Source organism: Colossoma macropomum, unplaced genomic scaffold (assembly GCF_904425465.1).
Source record: "Colossoma macropomum unplaced genomic scaffold, Colossoma_macropomum, whole genome shotgun sequence".
NCBI lineage: Eukaryota > Metazoa > Chordata > Actinopteri > Characiformes > Serrasalmidae > Colossoma > Colossoma macropomum.
In genome coordinates this window covers 2,738,414-2,758,098 of record NW_023494794.1, presented here as the reverse complement: position 1 = coordinate 2,758,098, position 19,685 = coordinate 2,738,414, and the positions used below count along the sequence as shown (strand labels likewise).

General features: G+C 38.7%; 1 protein-coding gene and 1 long non-coding RNA gene across 2 annotated transcripts; one reads left to right on the top strand and one right to left on the bottom strand.

Annotated features, from left to right (window-relative positions):
* Positions 1 to 12: 12 nt before the first annotated feature.
* rsph4a (radial spoke head component 4A) lies at positions 13 to 6,328 on the bottom strand. The gene is made up of 7 exons (XM_036579894.1): positions 6,093 to 6,328; positions 4,545 to 4,767; positions 4,042 to 4,350; positions 2,268 to 2,714; positions 1,630 to 1,774; positions 687 to 804; positions 13 to 405 (listed from the first exon to the last, which is right to left on the bottom strand). Exons 1-7 carry the CDS (start codon positions 6,197 to 6,199, stop codon positions 168 to 170), a joined length of 1,587 nt encoding a protein of 528 aa, XP_036435787.1. The 5' UTR covers positions 6,200 to 6,328; the 3' UTR covers positions 13 to 167.
* Positions 6,329 to 16,988: 10,660 nt separating this feature from the next.
* Positions 16,989 to 17,509, top strand: LOC118814966. Its single transcript, XR_005007772.1, has 3 exons — positions 16,989 to 17,090; positions 17,227 to 17,263; positions 17,401 to 17,509. It is a non-coding gene; the product is annotated as an uncharacterized LOC118814966 (long non-coding RNA).
* Positions 17,510 to 19,685: the final 2,176 nt, after the last annotated feature.

Sequence of the window (19,685 nt, the reverse complement as noted above, 5' to 3'; positions counted from 1 at the left end):
TTTCAGAATGACTTTACTCAAATAAAATGCTTCCATGATCATAAAACTCTTTGACATAACCATCAAAATATCTCAGTACAGGCCTTCTCACTGAAACACAAAAATGTAGTGAACTTATTACACAACTTGTACTCCATTTCAGTCCAATGCGTACCAGTCTCTTCCATTCAGTCATCCTCCTCCTCCTCCTCTTCCTCGGCCTCCAGGCCTTCGTTCTCCTCCTGAGCCGCCTGTTGCTCTTCCAAAGCTGCCTTCAGAGCCTGTTCCTCCTCCAGGCTGGGATCCAGAGCCTCTGTAATCTCAGGTCCACTGGGGTACTCTAGCTGGGGTTGGGGCGGAAGAGGAGGAGTGTATGGTTCCCCCAAGAACTTCAGCCCCCAGCCAATGTATATGTTCTCAAACTTCCTGTTGATCAATAGAAAGTAGGGTGGGTGATATGCTCAATTTTCAATGAAACATAGTCACTCAGTGTTCTTTAAGTACTGATGACATCCATGATATGCTCAGAAAAGCATACTGTGACATTAAATTGAGCATTATTATCAGTGAAAATATCTTAAATGTGCATTATCGCTTTAAAAAAAAACATTTTTCGATCATAATTGTCATTGTTTAATCGCCAAATCCCTAACAGTGTGGATGTTTGAAATTGTTAAGATGAGGGCTCTTGTAAAAAGAGGTCTTACCTGCCGCAGGCGTAGGCATGGGCTCCAGGCCACAGGTTGGAGCGCGCATAAGCAACAGCATACTGAGGGATTAGGTGAGAAGATAATCTTATGCTCCAAGGAGGAGTGTTCTTAATCTCTGAAATACAGTAACAGATTCACGTCATATACAAGAACTGTCATAGTGTTTTAATTCCTCCATTAAAAAAAAAAATCATTATCATTGAGATGTAATTACACAGTATAGTAGGAATGCGAAATGCTGCATTGTAGAGAAGACAGACACTGATTTATTTACAGTTCATAGTGACAAAATAGCAGTTAAAACTGAAAATCTTATTATTAAACACTTTGGATATTCCTATTGGCAGGGCTGTGAACAATGCTAACATGGCAAACATCTCTACAATGGCACATTTCAGAACGAACCACTCAGAGTGACTTTGTTTGCATCTTAATGCCTTAATTGTGCAGACAATGTGAAAAATCAATCCCTTTTCATCCAAAAGGCCAACATGGCTAACAATTAATGAAAGCAAGTGAGGACCAGTTAGCATAGTATCATTTGCTATATATACACTTGATATTACCATCACTGGCCCCCACACACTTTTATTCATTATTAACAATGTTCTGAGTGAAATACTCTTCTAAAGGCATTATCTTTTTTCCTCAACCAACCTGACTCAAATGTCACATGGAACTTGCTTCATCAATTAAATCTGGTGTTTTTTTCTGTGGTTGTAAACGTATTCAAGCTCGCCTAACCTCTGAATCTCTGTCCTGCAGAACTGAGTTCCCGTGCTAATCTAACACAGCTGCCTGTGATCCTTAAAGGCTTTAACTGGTTAAATTAGGTGTATTCTTTCTGCAATAAAACCAAGCTCAGCAGGACAGCAGATCTCAAAGAGAAAGAACAGTAGCACTAGCCCTTTGTGGACCCTCTGCCGGGACATCAACTGACCTGCGTCCTCAGACAGTGGCGTAAGAAGCGGAGGCCCAACCTCAGGCTCGGGTTCATCTGGCTGTTCCTCCTTCTCTTCTTCTTCAGCTTCTTCTTCAAAGTCCTCCTCAGTCTTTTCAGCCAGGTTGACCCACACACAACGACCCTGACACACACACACACACACACACAGGAGGGGGGAGAATTAATCAAAAATACTGGTTCACTTTTTTCTGTTTATTTAAATATCATACAGTGATGTAATGATATTATACAGTGGAGTTGTACATCATTAGTATGGATAAAAGTTTTGAATCCACACTTTCAGTAGAATTACTCTAATGGTTTCAGTGAACTGCAAGTAACAAATAATTACACAAAATGAATGAAGAGGTGTTTCAATGCTATTAAAAAAGATCTAGGAAGAGGGGTGCCCAGTCCTGGTCCTAGAGATCTACCACCCTATAGAGTTTAGCTCCAACTCCAATCTTCTACAGCTGATCCAAGTAACGAAGGCCTTCAGGAGTAGCTGAATATTAGAGCCAGGTGTGCTGGATGTGAACTCACCAGAGTGGTAGATCTCCAGGACAAAGATTTGGTTCCGCTGTCTATGAGGGTCAATTAAATACCTTTCAGATTTTCTTCCCTGTGTGAGTTACCTGTTTGTTGATGTGCTGGACATGGTGGACCCACGCAGACAGTGACTCAGCCATTTCCTGCACAGGGATGCCCTCGAAGTTGGGGTTTTCAACAAAGCTGTCTCGCCCTCCCTCCTCTTCTTCTCCTTCCTCTTCATCAAACTGGTAGAAGCCCAGTGGACTGACCTGAGTGCCAGCTGAGATGCGAGCGATTTGAGCTCTCAGGTAGTTGGCCTCGTTGCCTGGAAACGGCGGGTAGCTGATGATGGGGGCATCCAGCCGACCGGTGAAGAGCTTGCGGATCTGCCGTGCCACCGTGATCTGAGCAGGGGTAACATCAGGAAGACGCACCCAGGGCAGGCCAGGCTCTCGGCACACAAAGTAAGTGAACTTATTGGTACCAGAACCACGAGGCTCTTTGGGCACTGTAGGGGGAGGCTTGTAGGTCGACTTTGGGAGTGGATCAACCTAAAATAAATGGCATCACAACAGCAGGGTGAGTTTTTTTTGAGCCGAGATGTCTTAAAGCAAAAGTTCAGGGAAATATTTGCACAATTTTACCCTTACCAAAAATGTAGATGATCAAAAAAGATATGTTTGGTATCTGAAATGGCTTCTTTAGTTTTGCACTATGAGCATAATCTAGATAACTCATATGGAATGGAAGCTCACATCCTCCAACTAGTAAGATGTAGCTGCTTGAATTATACACTGTGAGAGGTTGTTAAGTAATTTCAAATAAACTTGCTCATGTTGTTTCTAACATTGTATGACACTCTGTTGTCTATAAAAATGGACTTAAAGGTATGTTGTTCAGCTAAAACAGCAGCAGTGATCTTAAAGCATGAATTTTATCTGATGATCACTTCTGTCTTTTTTTAAAGATAGATTAGGGGTGGGCATGTGGAAAAATATTTTACCATACTTCAAAGAAATGTTCACAACACACAGTATGTCTTATTATTTAATGTTCTGACATTGGATATTTTGGAAGAGGCAAAAAGAAACAGCAGTGCCAGATTTAAAAAATACTATCAAATTTAGGATTTTTGACGTTTCATAATCTGCGCTGGTCACATTCTTGGCTGGAGATTCCCCTCCCTGCCTGCAGAGGTCACTCTCTCGGGAGTTTTAATGACTGACTGCTCACCTCATATATAGCTTATTTTTTGGCTAGGGGCTCTGCAAAGTCTTGCCAGATTATATTCTGCAATTCTAAGCATTACTGCTTATTGTTCTTTGTGTTTTTAATGTTCTCTGACCTTCTGCTTGTCTATTGGCTTTTTTCTGATTTTGGATCTCATCTTTGTTTTTGGTTGCCTGTAATGTTTTTGTATTACAGCGCTGCACTAAATCCAGTTCAACAGGACTAATTTTCTGTCTTTATAATAAAACATACAGCTGGTTTGATGTTATCCACAATATGCAATATAACAATAAATATTGTTGTATTACTCAGCCCTAGATAACAATGTTCAGAAACCTCATATGCAAATCTTAGAGATTTATAATCAGTTTGAGATTACTAAACAACAAAGTCTGAAGCAAGTGTGTGATGACCAAGACACACGGTTTGTACAATGTATATAGGCTTTAATTACTTGTTAGCTCCTTTAGCCTTATAAGTCCAGTGCAAAACTAAAGAGGCAAAGTTCAGACACCAAACATGCCCTGGCCTGTCTACATTTGGGGTAAGGAGAGATTATGTTAATTAAATATTTTAATTAGGTAATTAGTTCACAACAATTAAACTGAATGATTGAGAAGTCAGAAACAGGTGTGGTCAAGAACCCACCTCTTCCACAACTTCTTCCTCATCCTTCTCTCGAGCCTCTCCTTCTTTCTCTTCATCTTCATGCGTCTCCTCAGTCCCTCCTTCTTCTTCTTCTTCTTCTGCACCATCTCTGTATTCTACTTCAGCCACTATGTAATTTGTCTCAGCGCCTAGGATCTTGCCCCAGAATCGGCAGCGCTGGAGGGGATGTGTGTCCACCAGCTGTTTCAAGGCCAGAAAGATCCTCTGTGTCTCCTCCCGGCCCAAACCCACCCCGACTTGCTCGAAGAAGAAACTCTGCTCGGCTAGATTAGGCAGAGGTGTTTCTACCTAGAAGAAATTGAAAAAAACATCAGTCAGTCTGAATATGCACCACTGTTCAAAAGTTTGAAATGTTCAGTTTAGAAAACCACTAAAAACAACCAATTTTGCTGCATATGTGATACAGTGATGCATATGTGATATGAACTGTATATGTAGTTTATAGGTATGAGTAGAAACAAAAAAAAAGTGAGTCTTCTCACTAGCCCCTCTTCTTGCTCGTCCCCTGCCCCCTGTGAAAACAGGCCTTTCTGTTGTTGGGCCAGTGTGAGGGCTGCAGTAGGCTCCAAGCTGGAGCGCAGGGTGCTCTGACTGTCCTGCAGCTGACTGCGCTTCACCTCCAGGCTCAGATCTTCAAACACATCAGCTGCATTGTCTGGGCGCTCATCCATTACTTTGATGAGCACACGAGTCAGGTGGTCATAGCTGAAGAAGACAGCAAGTATGATATTTGGTGAAAGGGCCTGGTCACCTTAGAAACACTCTCTGGCCACTTCATGGTCATGGCTGACCTTTCTGGTGGACAGTTAGAGACACATAATGCTTGGTTTACAAGAGCTGTTCTTGGTTGCATTATTTTCAGGTGGTGGACCACTCTCAACCTAGCAGTGACACTGACATGTAAAAACCCACTCGTACCAGCACCACACACACTACCATGCCAATACCATATAAGCGCTCAGAATGGTCCACCACCCAAATAATATATCTAGTCAGCAGCAGTCCTGTGGTCAGAAACAGACCAAGGATGAATGAGGTAGAAGTGTATGTCAACTACAAAGTGTAATTATACATTTAGGTGGGCCTCATAAAGTGGCCAGTGAAAGGAAGTACAAGGTAGGAGTTTGAAGTGGATGGTGAGCGTAGTTCTGACATGTTAGTTAAAGTTACCATTGGCTACTTATGCATTTTCTGAAGGAAAAACAGCATAATAGTAGTAAAGCATAATTAATAGTAAAGAAAGAAAGAAGGAAATAAACAGATGAAAAATACATTAAATAGGTGAAAAGCAAGTAGCCTAGTATGATGTTTAGAAAGCTTCAGGTAAGTTGGAGTTTAAAGTGTGGAAAAACTGAAATACATGACTACACTTTTAAAAAAGATGGTTCTTCAAGGGTTCTTTAGTAAAAACAATGGTTCTATGAACACTCAAATAACCACTTGCATGCTTAAATGGTTCTTTGGTTTTTCAGACTGATAGGGAATGTGTTGTATATGTGTTTTATATGGTTTGAAAATGATTCTATATAGCACCAAATAGGGTTCTCATATTGTTAACTACAATGTCAAGCTTGCAACCATACAAGAACCCTTTTGGTGCTCATGCTTAAATGATTTCTTGGCATGGTGGCATCGTTCTTCAGATTGATGGAAAATGTGTTGTAGCTGTATGTTTCTACATAGAACCTTTTCGAAAATGATTCTATAGAGGTATATACAACACACTAGTATGAAGAACCATTTGACAATGCAAAGAACCATTCAAGCTGACGTGGGTCCAGTGGCAGAAGAGAATGAAAGCCCAAGAGCACAGGTCTTGCTGCGTGTATCCACAGAAAGTCTGAACAGACTAAGTTAGCTAGGTTATGTTTCTTAAGCGGTTCGACCTGTTTTATTCGCAAGACAATGTTAGAAGAAGAAGAAAAAGAACTGGGGTAAAAATGCAGCGTTCGCCTCGTAGTTCAATCCAGCAGCAGCCTTAAAAGAGAAGGGCTGGAGCTTCAGCGACATTGAAGTGAGGAAAAACTCACAGACTGAGGTTTGTTTTGGTGCTTCTTTTTAGCAGGAAAGCCTTGAAGTTCAGTGCAGCCAGCTGGCTTTGGTCTTGCTCGTTCGCCACTCCTTCGAGAGATTCCATTTCTGCGGTGCGTTTAGGTCAAATAAAATAAAAGAAGCAAGTTTTGAGTGCTAATGAAACGTTTTATTATGTTTATTTAGTTGTTCACTGTTAACCCATCGAGCTAACACTAAACCCATTGATTTCTAAAACGCTGCCTGCCGACGCTGTTACTAGCCAAACAAAAACCAGTTGCCATGGAGCTTGGAGCTCATGAATCTGATTGGCTGCGCTGGAGTAAGCTTTGCTCGCGGGCCTTGTGGAGGTAAACGGAGGTTTTGTTATACTTTTTTCTCTTTGCACTACTGTATTTTTATTTATTTACTGGTTCATCCTTTTTCATGTTTCTTTTTCTTGGCATCTTCTTGAAGGAGAGACGCGTCCAGAGACGGGAACTGTAATAATAAGTATGTTTTTGGTGGCTCGTTTGTTTCTCTCTTGTACATGTTGTGCAAAAAGCTTCGTGTCCGTATACACCTCTACAGACAAATCATCTAACTTTGGTTTAGTTTGCAGTGATCGGGTCATTGTTGTGGCAGATGGTGTCCCACAAATTTGAAGCCTTGAAAGGAGTTCAAAGTAAGAATAAACCGAAGGAAGTTAATGTCTGTATATTCTTTGTTCTATTTCTAAATGAACCAAAAAAGATAATTCAATTTTATAATTTTAGTGATTTGTGGTCATGTAGTGCATAAAAAACAGCAATGACCTCACAGATGCTTAAGTGTTATTTTCATTCTAAAAAATAATTTTGATGTTTATTTTTTAGTTGAAATATAAATGGTTATGTTCACAGCCTAAAAGTGACCCAACAATTATTAATTCAACAGTTCTGACACTTTGCAATCTATTATTTAATGTTTGACTGCCTCAGTTTTAAAGGAGTATTCTGATGTTTACGTAACTGAATTTATTACATATTGTGTTTAGTTTAGTGCTGGTATTTGATCCTGGTCAAGGTTTACTAGTTTTAGAACTTAAACACTTACAAGTATTGATTCATCCTGTTTTCTTTTTGTGATGTGGAGGGAATTTTTCTCTTGAACTGGACTTAGGCAATGTTCGCATTTGAATTGTACTGTAATCAAGGCTAGTAGCATAACTAAGCATGGGATGTAATGACATGATCTTCAAATACTGCACCCAGGTCCCCAAACCAAACCCTGCTCCCTACTTTGAAAGTTTTCTGATAAATGTTCTGATACCCTGGGGCATGTGTTTACTCCTCTCTTCTGTTAATGCTAGACTGTTTCAAAGAAAAATAAATCATTTGACTCAGCCCTCTGTTTCAGAATGACTTTACTCAAATAAAATGCTTCCATGATCATAAAACTCTTTGGCATAACCTTCAAAATATCTCAGTACAGGCCTTCTCACTGAAACACAAAAATGTAGTGAACTTATTACACAGTTTGTACTCCATTTCAGTCCAATGCGTACCAGTCTCTTCCATTCAGTCATCCTCCTCCTCCTCTTCCTCGGCCTCCAGGCCTTCGTTCTCCTCCCGAGTCGCCTGTTGCTCTTCCAGAGCTGCCTTCAGAGCCTGTTCCTCCTCCAGGCTGGGATCCAGAGCCTCTGTAATCTCGGGTCCACTGGGGTACTCTAGCTGGGGTTGGGGCGGAAGAGATGGAGTGAACATTTACCCCAAGAACTTCAGCCCCCAGCCAATGTGTATGTTCTCAAACGTCCTGTTGATCAATAGAAAGTAGGCTGGGTGATATAACCAAAAGCAAATCTTGTAATGATCTACAACTCCATTTCAAAAAATGTTTGGACGCTATGCAAAATGTAAAAAAATGCAATGATGTGTTGTGTTTGAACCCTATATGTAATTATATATGTGTACAAAGACAACATATCAAATGTTTAAATGGAGAAAGTTTATTGTGTTTTGAAAAATGTATGCCCATTTTGAATTTGATGCCAACATGTTTCAAAAAAAATTTGGGATGGGGGCAACAAAAGGCTGGTTAAGTTGTGCAAGGCTACACCTGGTAGTTGATTGGCAACAGGTCAGTAACATGATTGGGTATAAAAAGCGCATCCCAGAGAGGCTGAGTCTTTCAGAAGTAAAGATGAGGAGGGGTTCACCACTCTGTGAAAGACTCCATGATCAAATAGTGCACTGATTCAAGAACAACATTTCAAAGAACTTTTGCTTTTCATCATCTACGGTACATAATAACATCAAAAGATTCAGAGAATCTGGAGAAATCTCTGTATGCAAGGGACAAGGCCAAAAACTAATATTTGCTGGCCGTGATCTTTGGGCCCTCAGGCTGCACTGCACTAAAAACAGGCATGATTCTGTAGTGGAAATCACTGCATGGGCTCAGGAACACTTCTGAAAACCACTGTCTGTGAACACAGTGCATCACTGCATCCACAAATGCAAGTTAAAACTCTAAAACGGAAAGAAGAAACCATATATTAACAGAATCCAGAAATTCTGCCACCTTCTTGGGGCCTGAGCTCATTTAAAATGGACTGACAGGAAGTGGAAAAGTGTCGTATGGTCCGACAAATCAACATTTGAAGACCACTCAGCTTGTTATCAGTACACAGTTCAAAAGCCAGTGTTCATGATGGTATGGGTGTACATTAGTGCACATGGCATGGGTGACATGCACATCTGTGAAGGCACCATTAATGCTGAATGATATATACATGTTTTGGCAACATATGCTGCCATCCAGACGACATCTTTTTGAGGGAAGGCCTTGATTATTTCAGTAAGACAATGCCAAACCACATTCTACATGTATTACAACAGCATTGCTCCGTATTAAAAGAGTCCACGTGCTAAACTGGCCTGCCTGCTGTCCAGAACTGTCACCCACTGAAAACATTTGGTGCATTATGAAATGAAAAATACAACAAAGGTGACCCCGAACTCCTCAGTTCCCAAACGCTTAGAGTGTTGGTAAAAGAACAGCTGATAAAACACAGTGGTAAACACGCCCCTGTTTTTTGGAACGTGGTGTTGGCATCAAATTCAAAATGGGCATTTATTTTTCAAAAAACAGAATTTCTCAGTTTCAACATTTGATAAGTTGTCTTTGTAGTATTTTCCTTTAAAAATATGGTTTACATGATTTGCATATCATTGCATTCTATTTTTGTTTACATTCTGCACAGCGTCCCAACTTTTTTGGAAATGGGGCTGTATATTTTCCATGTCGTTATATATCAGTAATAGTAGGATTGGGTGATATGGCAAAAATATTATACCACAACACCTCAGGACATTTTCATGATCAAGATATGCGTCACAATATTTAGTTTTTTTCTGAGATTTAATACATTGGAGCAGATAAAGCAGAACCACAAAAATACTAGAATATGAAGAAATCAACAAGTACAATGATTTTCTATTCAATATTTTACAAACTACACCCTGCATTAAATCTAATTAAACAGGCGTAAATGTGCTCAATTTGCAATGAAACGTAGTCACTCAGTGTTCCTTAAGTACTGATGACATCCGAGATATGCTCAGATAAGCATTTTGTGACATACTTTATACTGATAACAAAAAAAATCATCACTCCTGAGTAATAATCCAGTCAGTGAAAGTGCCTCCCAATGCTCAGTTTTAAATCTAATTTCAAACTCAGTGGAAAATGCTTATTCTGGTGTTATACAGACTACATTTTTATTATCAAAATAGAACATTGAATAAGTGAAAGATGCACACTGTTGCCAACAATAGTGAAGCAGCAGCTGTTCAAAGTTCAACGCTGTTAATGCCAGATTGAGAAACAGAAAGGCATAATCATTTTAGTGAAAATTTCTTTCAATCATTATTGTCACTGTTTAAATCACCAAACCCTAACGACATGGAGCTTCAAATTTTAAAATTGTTGAGTGCTCTTGTAAAAAGAGAGGTCTTATCTGCCACAGGCATAGGCGTGGGCTCCAGGCCACAGGTTGGAGCGCGCATAAGCAACAGCATAATGAGGGATTAGGTGAGAGGATAATCTTATGCTCTAAAGTGGAGTGTTATTAATCTCTGAAATACAGTAACAGATTCATATCACTTAGAAAATGGCTGAAATGCCCTTCTAAAGCACTATTAACTTGACTCAAATATGTCACCTGGAACTTGCTTCATAAGTTACTGGTGTTTGTTTCTGTGGTTGGAACAAATGTATTCAAGCGTCCCCTGACCTCCGAAGTTCCAGCACTAATCTAACACAGCTGCTTGCGATACTTAAAGGCTGTAACTGGTTAAATTAGGTGTATTCTATCTGCAATAAAACTATGCCCTGCAGGACAGTAGATCTCAAAGAGAAAGAACAGGCACCTGTACCTTAGATGCACAATAATGTTATAGTTTCAGAAACAATGTCTTTGAGAGTTGTAATCTGTAACTACTTTGTTATTACTTAACAACTCAACACGGTTTAAAGCAAGTGTGTGATGACCGAGGTATGCAGTTTGCACAAAGATTATAGGCTTTAATTACCTGTTAGCATCTTTCGCCTTATAACTCCAGTGCAAAACTGAAGAAGCAAACTTCAGACACCAAACATGTCTTGGCCTGACTACATCTCGTGTAAGATTATGTTCATTATATTTTCATTAAACTGTGCCTTTAATTAGGTTATTAGTCCACAACAATTATAAGACAACACCTGAAACAGGTGTGACCAAGAACTCTTGAACAACTTCTTCCTCATCCTTCCCTTGAGTTTCTCCTTCTTTCTCTTCATCGTCATGCTTGTCCTCATCCCCTTCTTCTTCTGCTCCATCTCTGTATTCCACTTCATCCAAAATATCCAAAATGCCTTTGAAATGATATTTGAAAAGTGGTCATCAAATCTCAAGCCAGATAAGTTGACAAGAAATTACTATAAGATACAATACACTGTTTGTCATTTAATAACTTCTTGTAAACTGAAATATTCAATAGAAGATTAATTAACTGATACTCTAGTTTACAATACTTAAATCTACATAGTGTAAATTATGCTTGATTAAAATAATTATAAATGTGACTAATGCTTTCAAAATTTTGAACTGTTGTCTATATACAATTCATGCCCTCATGCAACAACCTGTTCAGTTAATGTCATTTAAGTACTCATGAACTGTATATCCTCCCGAGACCCAGAAAAATTAACGTTTGAAAATTTCAGTAATTAAGATGAAATAGGTCTATGGGCTGATGTTGATTTTTTTTTTTCAAAAACACAGTGTTTATTTTTATATAATTTCCTTTATGGTGGACAACAGGATGCATCATCAATCTTCAAAAACCTTATCATCAATGTGTACTGCTCAAAGTAATTCCACAGCATCCAGTCAGTACAGCTTTGGGTGGTGTCAGTCAAACTCTATTTCATGGTAGGAATAAATCTTAGGTATGAATAGACAGAAAAAGAATTAATTTATTTTTAAAGCTTCAATTTGTAAATGTACAATTGTAAGAGGAAATATTCTTATAAATTAGGAGAATAAATAATGCTCCGATCCCTATTTTCAACGCCTGCAAGCACTCATTCCAGTTGTCTGTTTAGCAGTAAAACTACAACACAAAATACTGGAGGTGCAACAAAATGAGGACAAATAAAAATAGATGCAGTAATATCACAACAATGTATTTAACTGATAAACTTACATGTTGTTGCTTCTAACCCAAACTGGATCACAAGAACTATGACCTGTAATACCATGAATTTCATGTAAAAACAGATTTAATAAGTTCCAATGTCCACCACAGAGGACATCAAAAAAGGATACTTTTAGATGGTTAAACTTTTATGGATATAAATTAAAACTACGATTTGCTACCTAAAACATCACCCACAGGCTTTAGAAGCATAATAAACACGTTTTTCAACTTTTTACCTCTCTTGCTCCCACAAAAAGTGGCTGCTGAGATGGCAGCCATTTTGAAAAGGCTGAACTCCTGTTGCGAATGACAGACCCCAACATGATCCATCACTGGAAACACCAGGATTTCCTCTACATGGCGCACCTGTGGGCTGCACCACAGAACAGGATTTCAGGTAGCTAACTTTTAGTTAAACTCTGGCTTGCTCCTACAACCTACTCTACACCGCAAACCTGCTCAGGAGCATTTTAAGTTGAAGTTAACTGCACTGATCGCAAATAGAGCCAGCCTCCTGTCCAGTCAGACAGCTAGGAATTATGATGCAGTCACCATTCTTTGAGGACTCCGTTGGAACTCAGAGATCATACTGTTAAAGGTTCTTTGCGGAATGTGCGAGATTTCAAAGACAGACAGAAGCCTTTAGCGCTCAGTGATACACATTTATATAAATGATACAGATTCTCTAGAGAAGGATTTTTTTTATCTGTGTAAGATCCTTGAGCCTTATATCGCAAATGCCACCCTCAGAAGTCATGTGCTGACTAACACAAAGTGTGCACAGAAAAAAAAATTTAAAAACCCACACAAACCTTTATTTGTACAAATCCTTTTTCAGGGACCTTGTCTTTTCTGCAAAGAAAAAAGCTACATTAAGACAGTAATATTATTTGAGTACTATGTGACAGAATGTTTCACATTTCAAAATAGCAGCACTATACATTTTTTTCATACATCAACTGTTCAATTTACAATTTTATTTTTTGGTCTGTAGAAGCTTGTACCGTATGTCAAGCTCAAGGGTTCTTTTATACAGCGCTCTTACAGTGTCAGTACTCACTAGTGGGAGATGTTACAATTTGTTCTCAAATACAGATTAGTAAATTACTGACTTACCCCTGAGGTCACCCTAGCACACCTGCATGTGGAGGTCCCAGGTTCGGAATCCTCTGACTGTATATTCTGTGTATTAAGCATGGAAAAGTTATGTTAGCCATATTTTTAAACACTGGTGGCATTATGTTTTGGCTGCACATATTAGAATTTCAAGGCCTCTTAAAACATACAGAAATAGTCTCTTACTCGTGGTCATAATCATCATCATTAACAACAGCAGGATCATCCTGGACACCAAATAAATAGAAAAACTAAAATCTGTACAAAATTGGCTACAATCTCACTGTATTGCACATGTATGAGTCACTGTAGCTCAGTACACAACAGTTATGTGTAATGCTGCCTGGCTCCAAAAGTCTTATGAAGTGGCCCTGAACTGTGAACCAAGAGGAAATTATTAGGCACATTATGCTCCTGATGTTATCATCCACATGTTAGTCCGCATGTACTAACATTATACCAAAGGCTTGCAGATGCTGGAGCCACCTGTATCAGATGAGGTACCCCCAAGTTATGCCCTCCATTAAAGGGGGGCCCTGATTGTTGCTTAAGGCCATTTCTTCTGCTACGGTGTATTCAGGGGCCGCCGCTAGTTTTTCTTTTTTAAATTTTTTTTTCTGTTAGCTGTAAGAAGTATGAGAGCACATTGCCATAGACTGCCTAGGACTATTTAGATTCCATTTGCAATTATTATGACAATTAACAGTTAGTTCTTTGCATTTTCATTTACAGTTTTTTAGGTGCACTATGAAGCACATTGAACTTTTAGTTGTTTATACACACGCATTTACACGCTCAGCTATTTTTTTGCCAAGTAGCAACCATATTGCTTTTTGTGGTAATTACAGATTTAAAATCTTGAAAGGACGATATAATTATGGCTTGCTCTTGTGCTGAGGAATATACAGCTCTAGTCTGCTACATCTTCAGCTTTTCCAACAAACATCTGAGCCAGGGTGAGCTCAGCCCTTTTTAAAATGTATGCCCTGATGAAAAAAAACCTGGGTCAACTTAACGAGTTGTTAACCCATGTCCTGATACCAATTAAGCCAGCTTGTGAATGTTTAGTTAAGTGAAAGTGGCTGTCATGCAGAAATAAAAAAGTGAGTCTCCTCACCAGCCCCTCTTCTTGCTCGTCCCATGTGAAAACTTAAAAGAAACAACTTTCTGTTGTTGGGCCAGTGTGACGGCCGCCGTAGGCAAGTTGGCTTCCTATTCGGCAGCTTATTGTTCGAATTTTCCCGTTCCACCTTAAAAGGTGCAGTAGGTATCATAACGCCTGAGGCGCCATAATGTAGCTGCTGCACCGCTTAAGGTGGAAGGAGAAAATTTCAATAAAAAGCTGGCTTAAACTTTGTAGCTGTAAACTTTGTTTTTACTATTTTACCCAATAAAATATTTTAGATTTATTCCAGTTGTTAAATACGGTTCTTAAAAGTGAACGAACATACAAAATAACACGCCATTGTTAATCTACAAAAAGTATACTTAAGCAACCAAAATGTTTTTATTTGAAGAAATATGTATAAATGTGGTCTGTTAACACCAGAACCACAGACCTAGTTATTTAGCAACTGTTCTTGTACCCTTTGGTTCCTTGAGTGGACAGAAAATATCTGTTATTTTCTCTCTTATTCCGAACATAAATGGGGGAGAGGGATTCCAGAAAGGCAACCGCGTGAGCTAACCGACGTCTACCGTTGTAGCTAACTTACTGTTCGTTGATTTAAGTACCTTAAATATTTCAGCTCAAACTAAACCTTTCCTTTCACAAGGCATTTTATACATTCCTTTGCTTACGCTTCTTTCAAGTAATCATAAAACAGCTGAACATATATAAAAATGTCCTTTTGTTAGCTAGCTAGCGAGCTAAGCTAGCAGGTTGGACAGCCGTTAACGTCAAGGTTTCTAGTTTAGCTAGCTAATTTTACCGTTTGCTCATCTTCAGTTGAGTCCAGGCGAAGCGATGAAGCCAGCTGACAAAAATCTGTCATTATCATCCAACCATTCTCAGTTAGGTTAGCCATTTTAGACAGATTCTCTCTACACACGGATGAAGTGGTCTCTAAGTTAGTCGCCTCTCTCGAGCTGTGTGACGGTAGAGGGCGCTATTTCGCAATTACTGTTTCGCACGAGCGCTTTACGCAGACTACGTAAGCGACGCCAACGCGCTTTGGTTTCTCCTTCTGCCGCGTTCAGCGAGCCCAGCCATGATAAATGTACATTTTATATTGTCTGTAATTACATAACTGTGTGAATGTTTCATTACAAATTCTTCACACATTACGATAGACATTAGTTAGGTTTTTGCTCGATTTTCCCGTTTCACTTTAAATGGTGCAGCATTCACGTTCTGAACTGCTGCGCAATTTAAGGTGGAACGGGAAAATTCGAACAAGCAGCCGGCGAAAAAGAAGCTGACTTCAGCTTCATGGAGGATTGAAAGGCCTGATATGAGGAGGTTTCTCTGTTTCCGCCTAACAGCTGAGTAACATTAACTTATTTTTGCTGTTTCACAGAACCGACAGGTCAGTATTTTGTCTCGTTTGCTAATGTTTGTGATGGGTAGTCACAGCTGCTGCACCATTTGAGGTGGAACAGGAACATTTAAATACGAAGCTGCGAAAAAGAAGCTAAATTCAGCCTCGTAGTTTTAACACGGGTAGTATTTTTGATAAGGAGTTTTAGCCTATCACAATATCCTACATGGAGGTTTTATTTACGGGTATACTTGTGAATAAGCGCTACAGTAGAACATTTCGATAAGGTAGCACAGCTCGTCAGAGCACCGCCACAGCCCGCCAGTTTCGTGTAGCTTAGTGACATCAAATTGATGCCCAGTAGCTTTAGCTCGCATGTAGCAATATTAGTATTATAGCTCTTTCACGACCAAGTAATTCAGAGGATCCAGTGGTATCCAGGAGAAAAATATACACAGGGCAAAACGTATCGGGTCCTTAACATTTTAATTTAACACAGGGGGCGATAGAGGCGATCTTTCGAAAAACCCTATTCATTCCGGCCATAGAGAAATGGAGCTCAGACCCGGGGTTCCTAATATGGGCATAACGAGGACTACAGAATGACGCACGACTACAGTGGTCTATAGAAGGCTAACAGTCGGTGACGTCACAGTGAGGAGGAGCTCTGGCGATGACGTCACAATAGAGGATGGCGGCATATAAATAGAACAGACAGCTGATCAGCAGTTCAGAAGGAGTAGGAGCTGCTACAGGTAAGCTGAGGTCCAGTTCCTCTGATTCTGATTAGGAATGTAGGGTTCAATATGGAGTTAATTTTGTGCCAAAGGTTCTAATTAAATAATAAAAGACAGAAAAAAATATTAAGCAACAATAGAGATATCAGCAAAATCAACAAATAGAAAAATTAAAGCAAAAACTGGAAAAATGAGCAATAAGTTTTTATCAGAATGAGAGAAAATGAGCAGTAATCTTTCAGAAAAATTAAGTTTGATTGGATTGTTTGTAAAATATTTTAGACATTTTGATATTTAATATTTTTCTTGTTGATTTTATTACTTTATCTGAAATTTTTGGCACAAAATTAACTCCAGAGGTTTATCAAACAATAGAGTTTAACACTGAACTAAATTTCAATTATTTTTATTGAGAGCTTTTATATTTTCATTTCCTCAGCTGTGAATAATTCAGGATCAGCCAGAAATGAGTTTAAAACGAATTAATATTATTATAATAATATATGTATTAATATTATACATTTGTAATAATAATAATAAATAATAATAATAATAATAATAAAATCTGTTAATGTTTTTAAATAATGTCTAATACAATTTGGTTTATATTATTATAAAATTTTTAATTTAAACATTAATTTTAACAGTCACTTTTTTGACACTATAAGGTTCACAAATATAATTTTATTTAATAACTGTAATAACAGTGAAAACAATGACATTATGTAACTGTATATTTAGATAAGTATGTTTTTGTGCCTATAATTATTCTATATTAATAAATGTTTAATCATGATTTGATCCCTAGAAATGTCAGGAAAGCGTACAAATGCGCAGAACCAACCAGGAACCAAAACCACTGTGGAGGAAACAGCTGGGAAGCCCCCACAGGACCCCCCTCCTCCACAGAAGCTGAAATGCTTCCAGGACATCCTGGACATCATTCACAGTCTGAGTGATGAGTATGTTTCTTCTCTGCTCTTCAGTTTTATTCTTTGTTATGATTATGAGAATATGATTCATTAGTTAATGAATTCATCTGATTGATTTCTTTATTATTTAATGCAATAATGTAATAATCTGTTTAATGTGTTGTAGGGAATGGAGAGCTCTGACGAACGATGTGCCGCAAGCAGTAAGTACTGAAAATATAATGACTCATGCACTTTTAAAAAGGAATCTTGTTCATGTTTAGTTTGTCAGATGCTGCAAAATGAAAATATAAATCCTGAAACATGTTGTTGATTAATGCTTCATTGATTCATTAAACAGAGATCAAAAGTGGAGTTTGCGTCGTTGTGCACAAACATTGTGCTCTCTGTGGGAAAATCAGCTGTGAAGAGTTTCCTGCCGACTCTCATTCACACTCTGGGCATAGAAGCAGTTCTCACTGCAGAAGAGCAGCTGAAGAAGAAAGCCCAGTCTGAGTCCAGGAGCCCCTCTGGCCAGTCGACCACACCCACCAAGCCTGCAGCCTCATCACACAACTCAGATAGAAGGTGAGCTTTTTAAAAAAAACAGGCAGTTTAAATAAATCATGTATAATAATAAGTATCCAGTAATGTAATAACAGTTTACATTAAAACTACACAAGTGTGTTATTGTCATATTAAACATGTGCAAACAGATAATTTAACATATTTAGAAATAAGTTATTTAACTGATTTAATGACATTTATTTAACAAATTCAAAAGTGTAAGAAAGAAAAAAGATGGTTCTTTAAGGGTTCTTTAGTAAAGAAAATGCTTCTATATAGAACCGTGAACACTCACAGAACCTTTCCATGATTAAATGGTTCTTTGCATTGTAAGAGTTTTTCAGATTGATGGAGAATGTGCTGTAGATCATTCTTTTTGGAAAGGGTTCTTGATAGCACCTAAAAGCGTTCTGCTGTTGTTTCAATATCATGCTTCACACTTAAAAAGATGGTTCTTCAAGAGTTCTTTAGTAAAGAAAATGGTTCTATATAGAACCACGAAAAGTCAAAGAACCATGATTAAAGGGTTTGTTGCATCAGGAAAGTGTTCTTCAGAATGATGGCGAATGTGCTGTAGATGGTTCTGTATAGAACCTTTTTGAAAAGGGTTCTATACAGAACCTGAAAAGAGTTCTGCTATTGTTTCAATGTCAGGCTTTACACATAAAAAAGATGGCTCTTCACGGGTTCTTCAGTAAAGAAAATGGTTCTATATAGAACCATGAAGACTCAAAGAACCATTTGCATGATTTAAGGGTTCTTTGTGTTGTAAAAAGGTTCTTCAGATTAATGGAGAATGTGTTGTATGTGGTTCTATATGACATCAGAAAGTTTGACATTGTCACAAAAGAAAAACTATTTTTGGTGCAATATAGGACCATTTTAAAAAGGTTCTATATAGTACCATCTTCAGCACTTTCTACATCAATCTTTCACAAGAATGCAAAGAACCCTTTCACAATGCAGAGAACACTTTAATCATGAAGAGGGTACTCTATATGGAACCACTTTCTTTACTAAAAACCCTAGAAGAACCATCTTGTGTAAGTGTGAATCTTGATATTGGAACCATAGCAGAACTCTTTTAGGTGCTATACAGAACCTTTATCAAAAATATTCTATACAGAACAATCTACAGCACATTCTCCATCAATCTGAAGAACTCCTTTATGACGCCAGGTAGCATTTAATCATGGATAGGGTTCTTTTTGTGTTCATGGTTCTACATAGGACCATTTTCTTTACTAAAGAACCCTTAAAAACACTCTTTTTTAAGAGTGTATGTTACAAACATTTGTCTATTGTCCCATTTCTGACACAACCTCTACAAAAAGTACAAACTTCATAAAATCTTAACTTCAGACTTTTCAGACGGCAGCTGTTCTGTGATACTGACTATTTTCTTTTGTTCTTGTTTCTCATTTTTCAAACAAGATCTACTGTGGAACCGTCCATCTGCACCATGATTGAAGATTTTATCAGTGAGGTAAAGGTGGCGATGCAGGAAGCAATCTGCAAGCTCGCCTCCTGTAAAGCACTGTCATTTTCTGAGAGCTGGAAACCAAAACACAGTCCAATGGCTGAGGAAATGACCAACGTCCTATCAGAGCTATTTAAGAAGTCTGAGCGTGAGGACGCTCCTTCAACTGGACGAGAAATGCACAAAGCAAAACAGGAGACTGAACATGACATCACAGATGTTACCGGTAAAATCATTGTGGTCGTTCTTGATCTTATGGATGGCGGCAGTGTTAGAAAAGCTGATCTTAGAACCAGTGATCTGCTGAACGCTGCAGCTGAAAAGATCAAACACATCATCTCAAATTCAGACAACAGTATCAACAAGAGGACACTGCTTGAGGAAAACAAGAGGCAAAATGCTGAGGCCACCAGAGCCGTGAGTCAAGTACTTCTCAGTACTGGAGTTTGGGAAGTGAACAGCGGCTCCCCTGAGATGCCCAGCAGCCTCGCCAGCGAAGCAGATCTGGACTCTGTGTTGGACGCGATGGCTCAGTCAGGATTCCCAACTGAGATGATCAGAGGTCATCTCGAAAGCACATCCAGGGAAATTGTGGACAC

What these genes read in the sequence shown, in the direction of transcription:
- rsph4a (XM_036579894.1), bottom strand. Translation starts at nt 6,199, where the DNA reads ATGGAATCTCTCGAAGGAGTGGCGAACGAGCAAGACCAAAGCCAGCTG. An exon ending in TCCAGCACATCAACAAACAG is followed by an intron (nt 1,775 to 2,267) that starts GTAACTCACACA and finishes TGTGTGTGTCAG; the next exon opens with GGTCGTTGTGTGTGGGTCAA. An exon ending in GCCACTGTCTGAGGACGCAG is followed by an intron (nt 805 to 1,629) that starts GTCAGTTGATGT and finishes ACTGTATTTCAG; the next exon opens with AGATTAAGAACACTCCTCCT.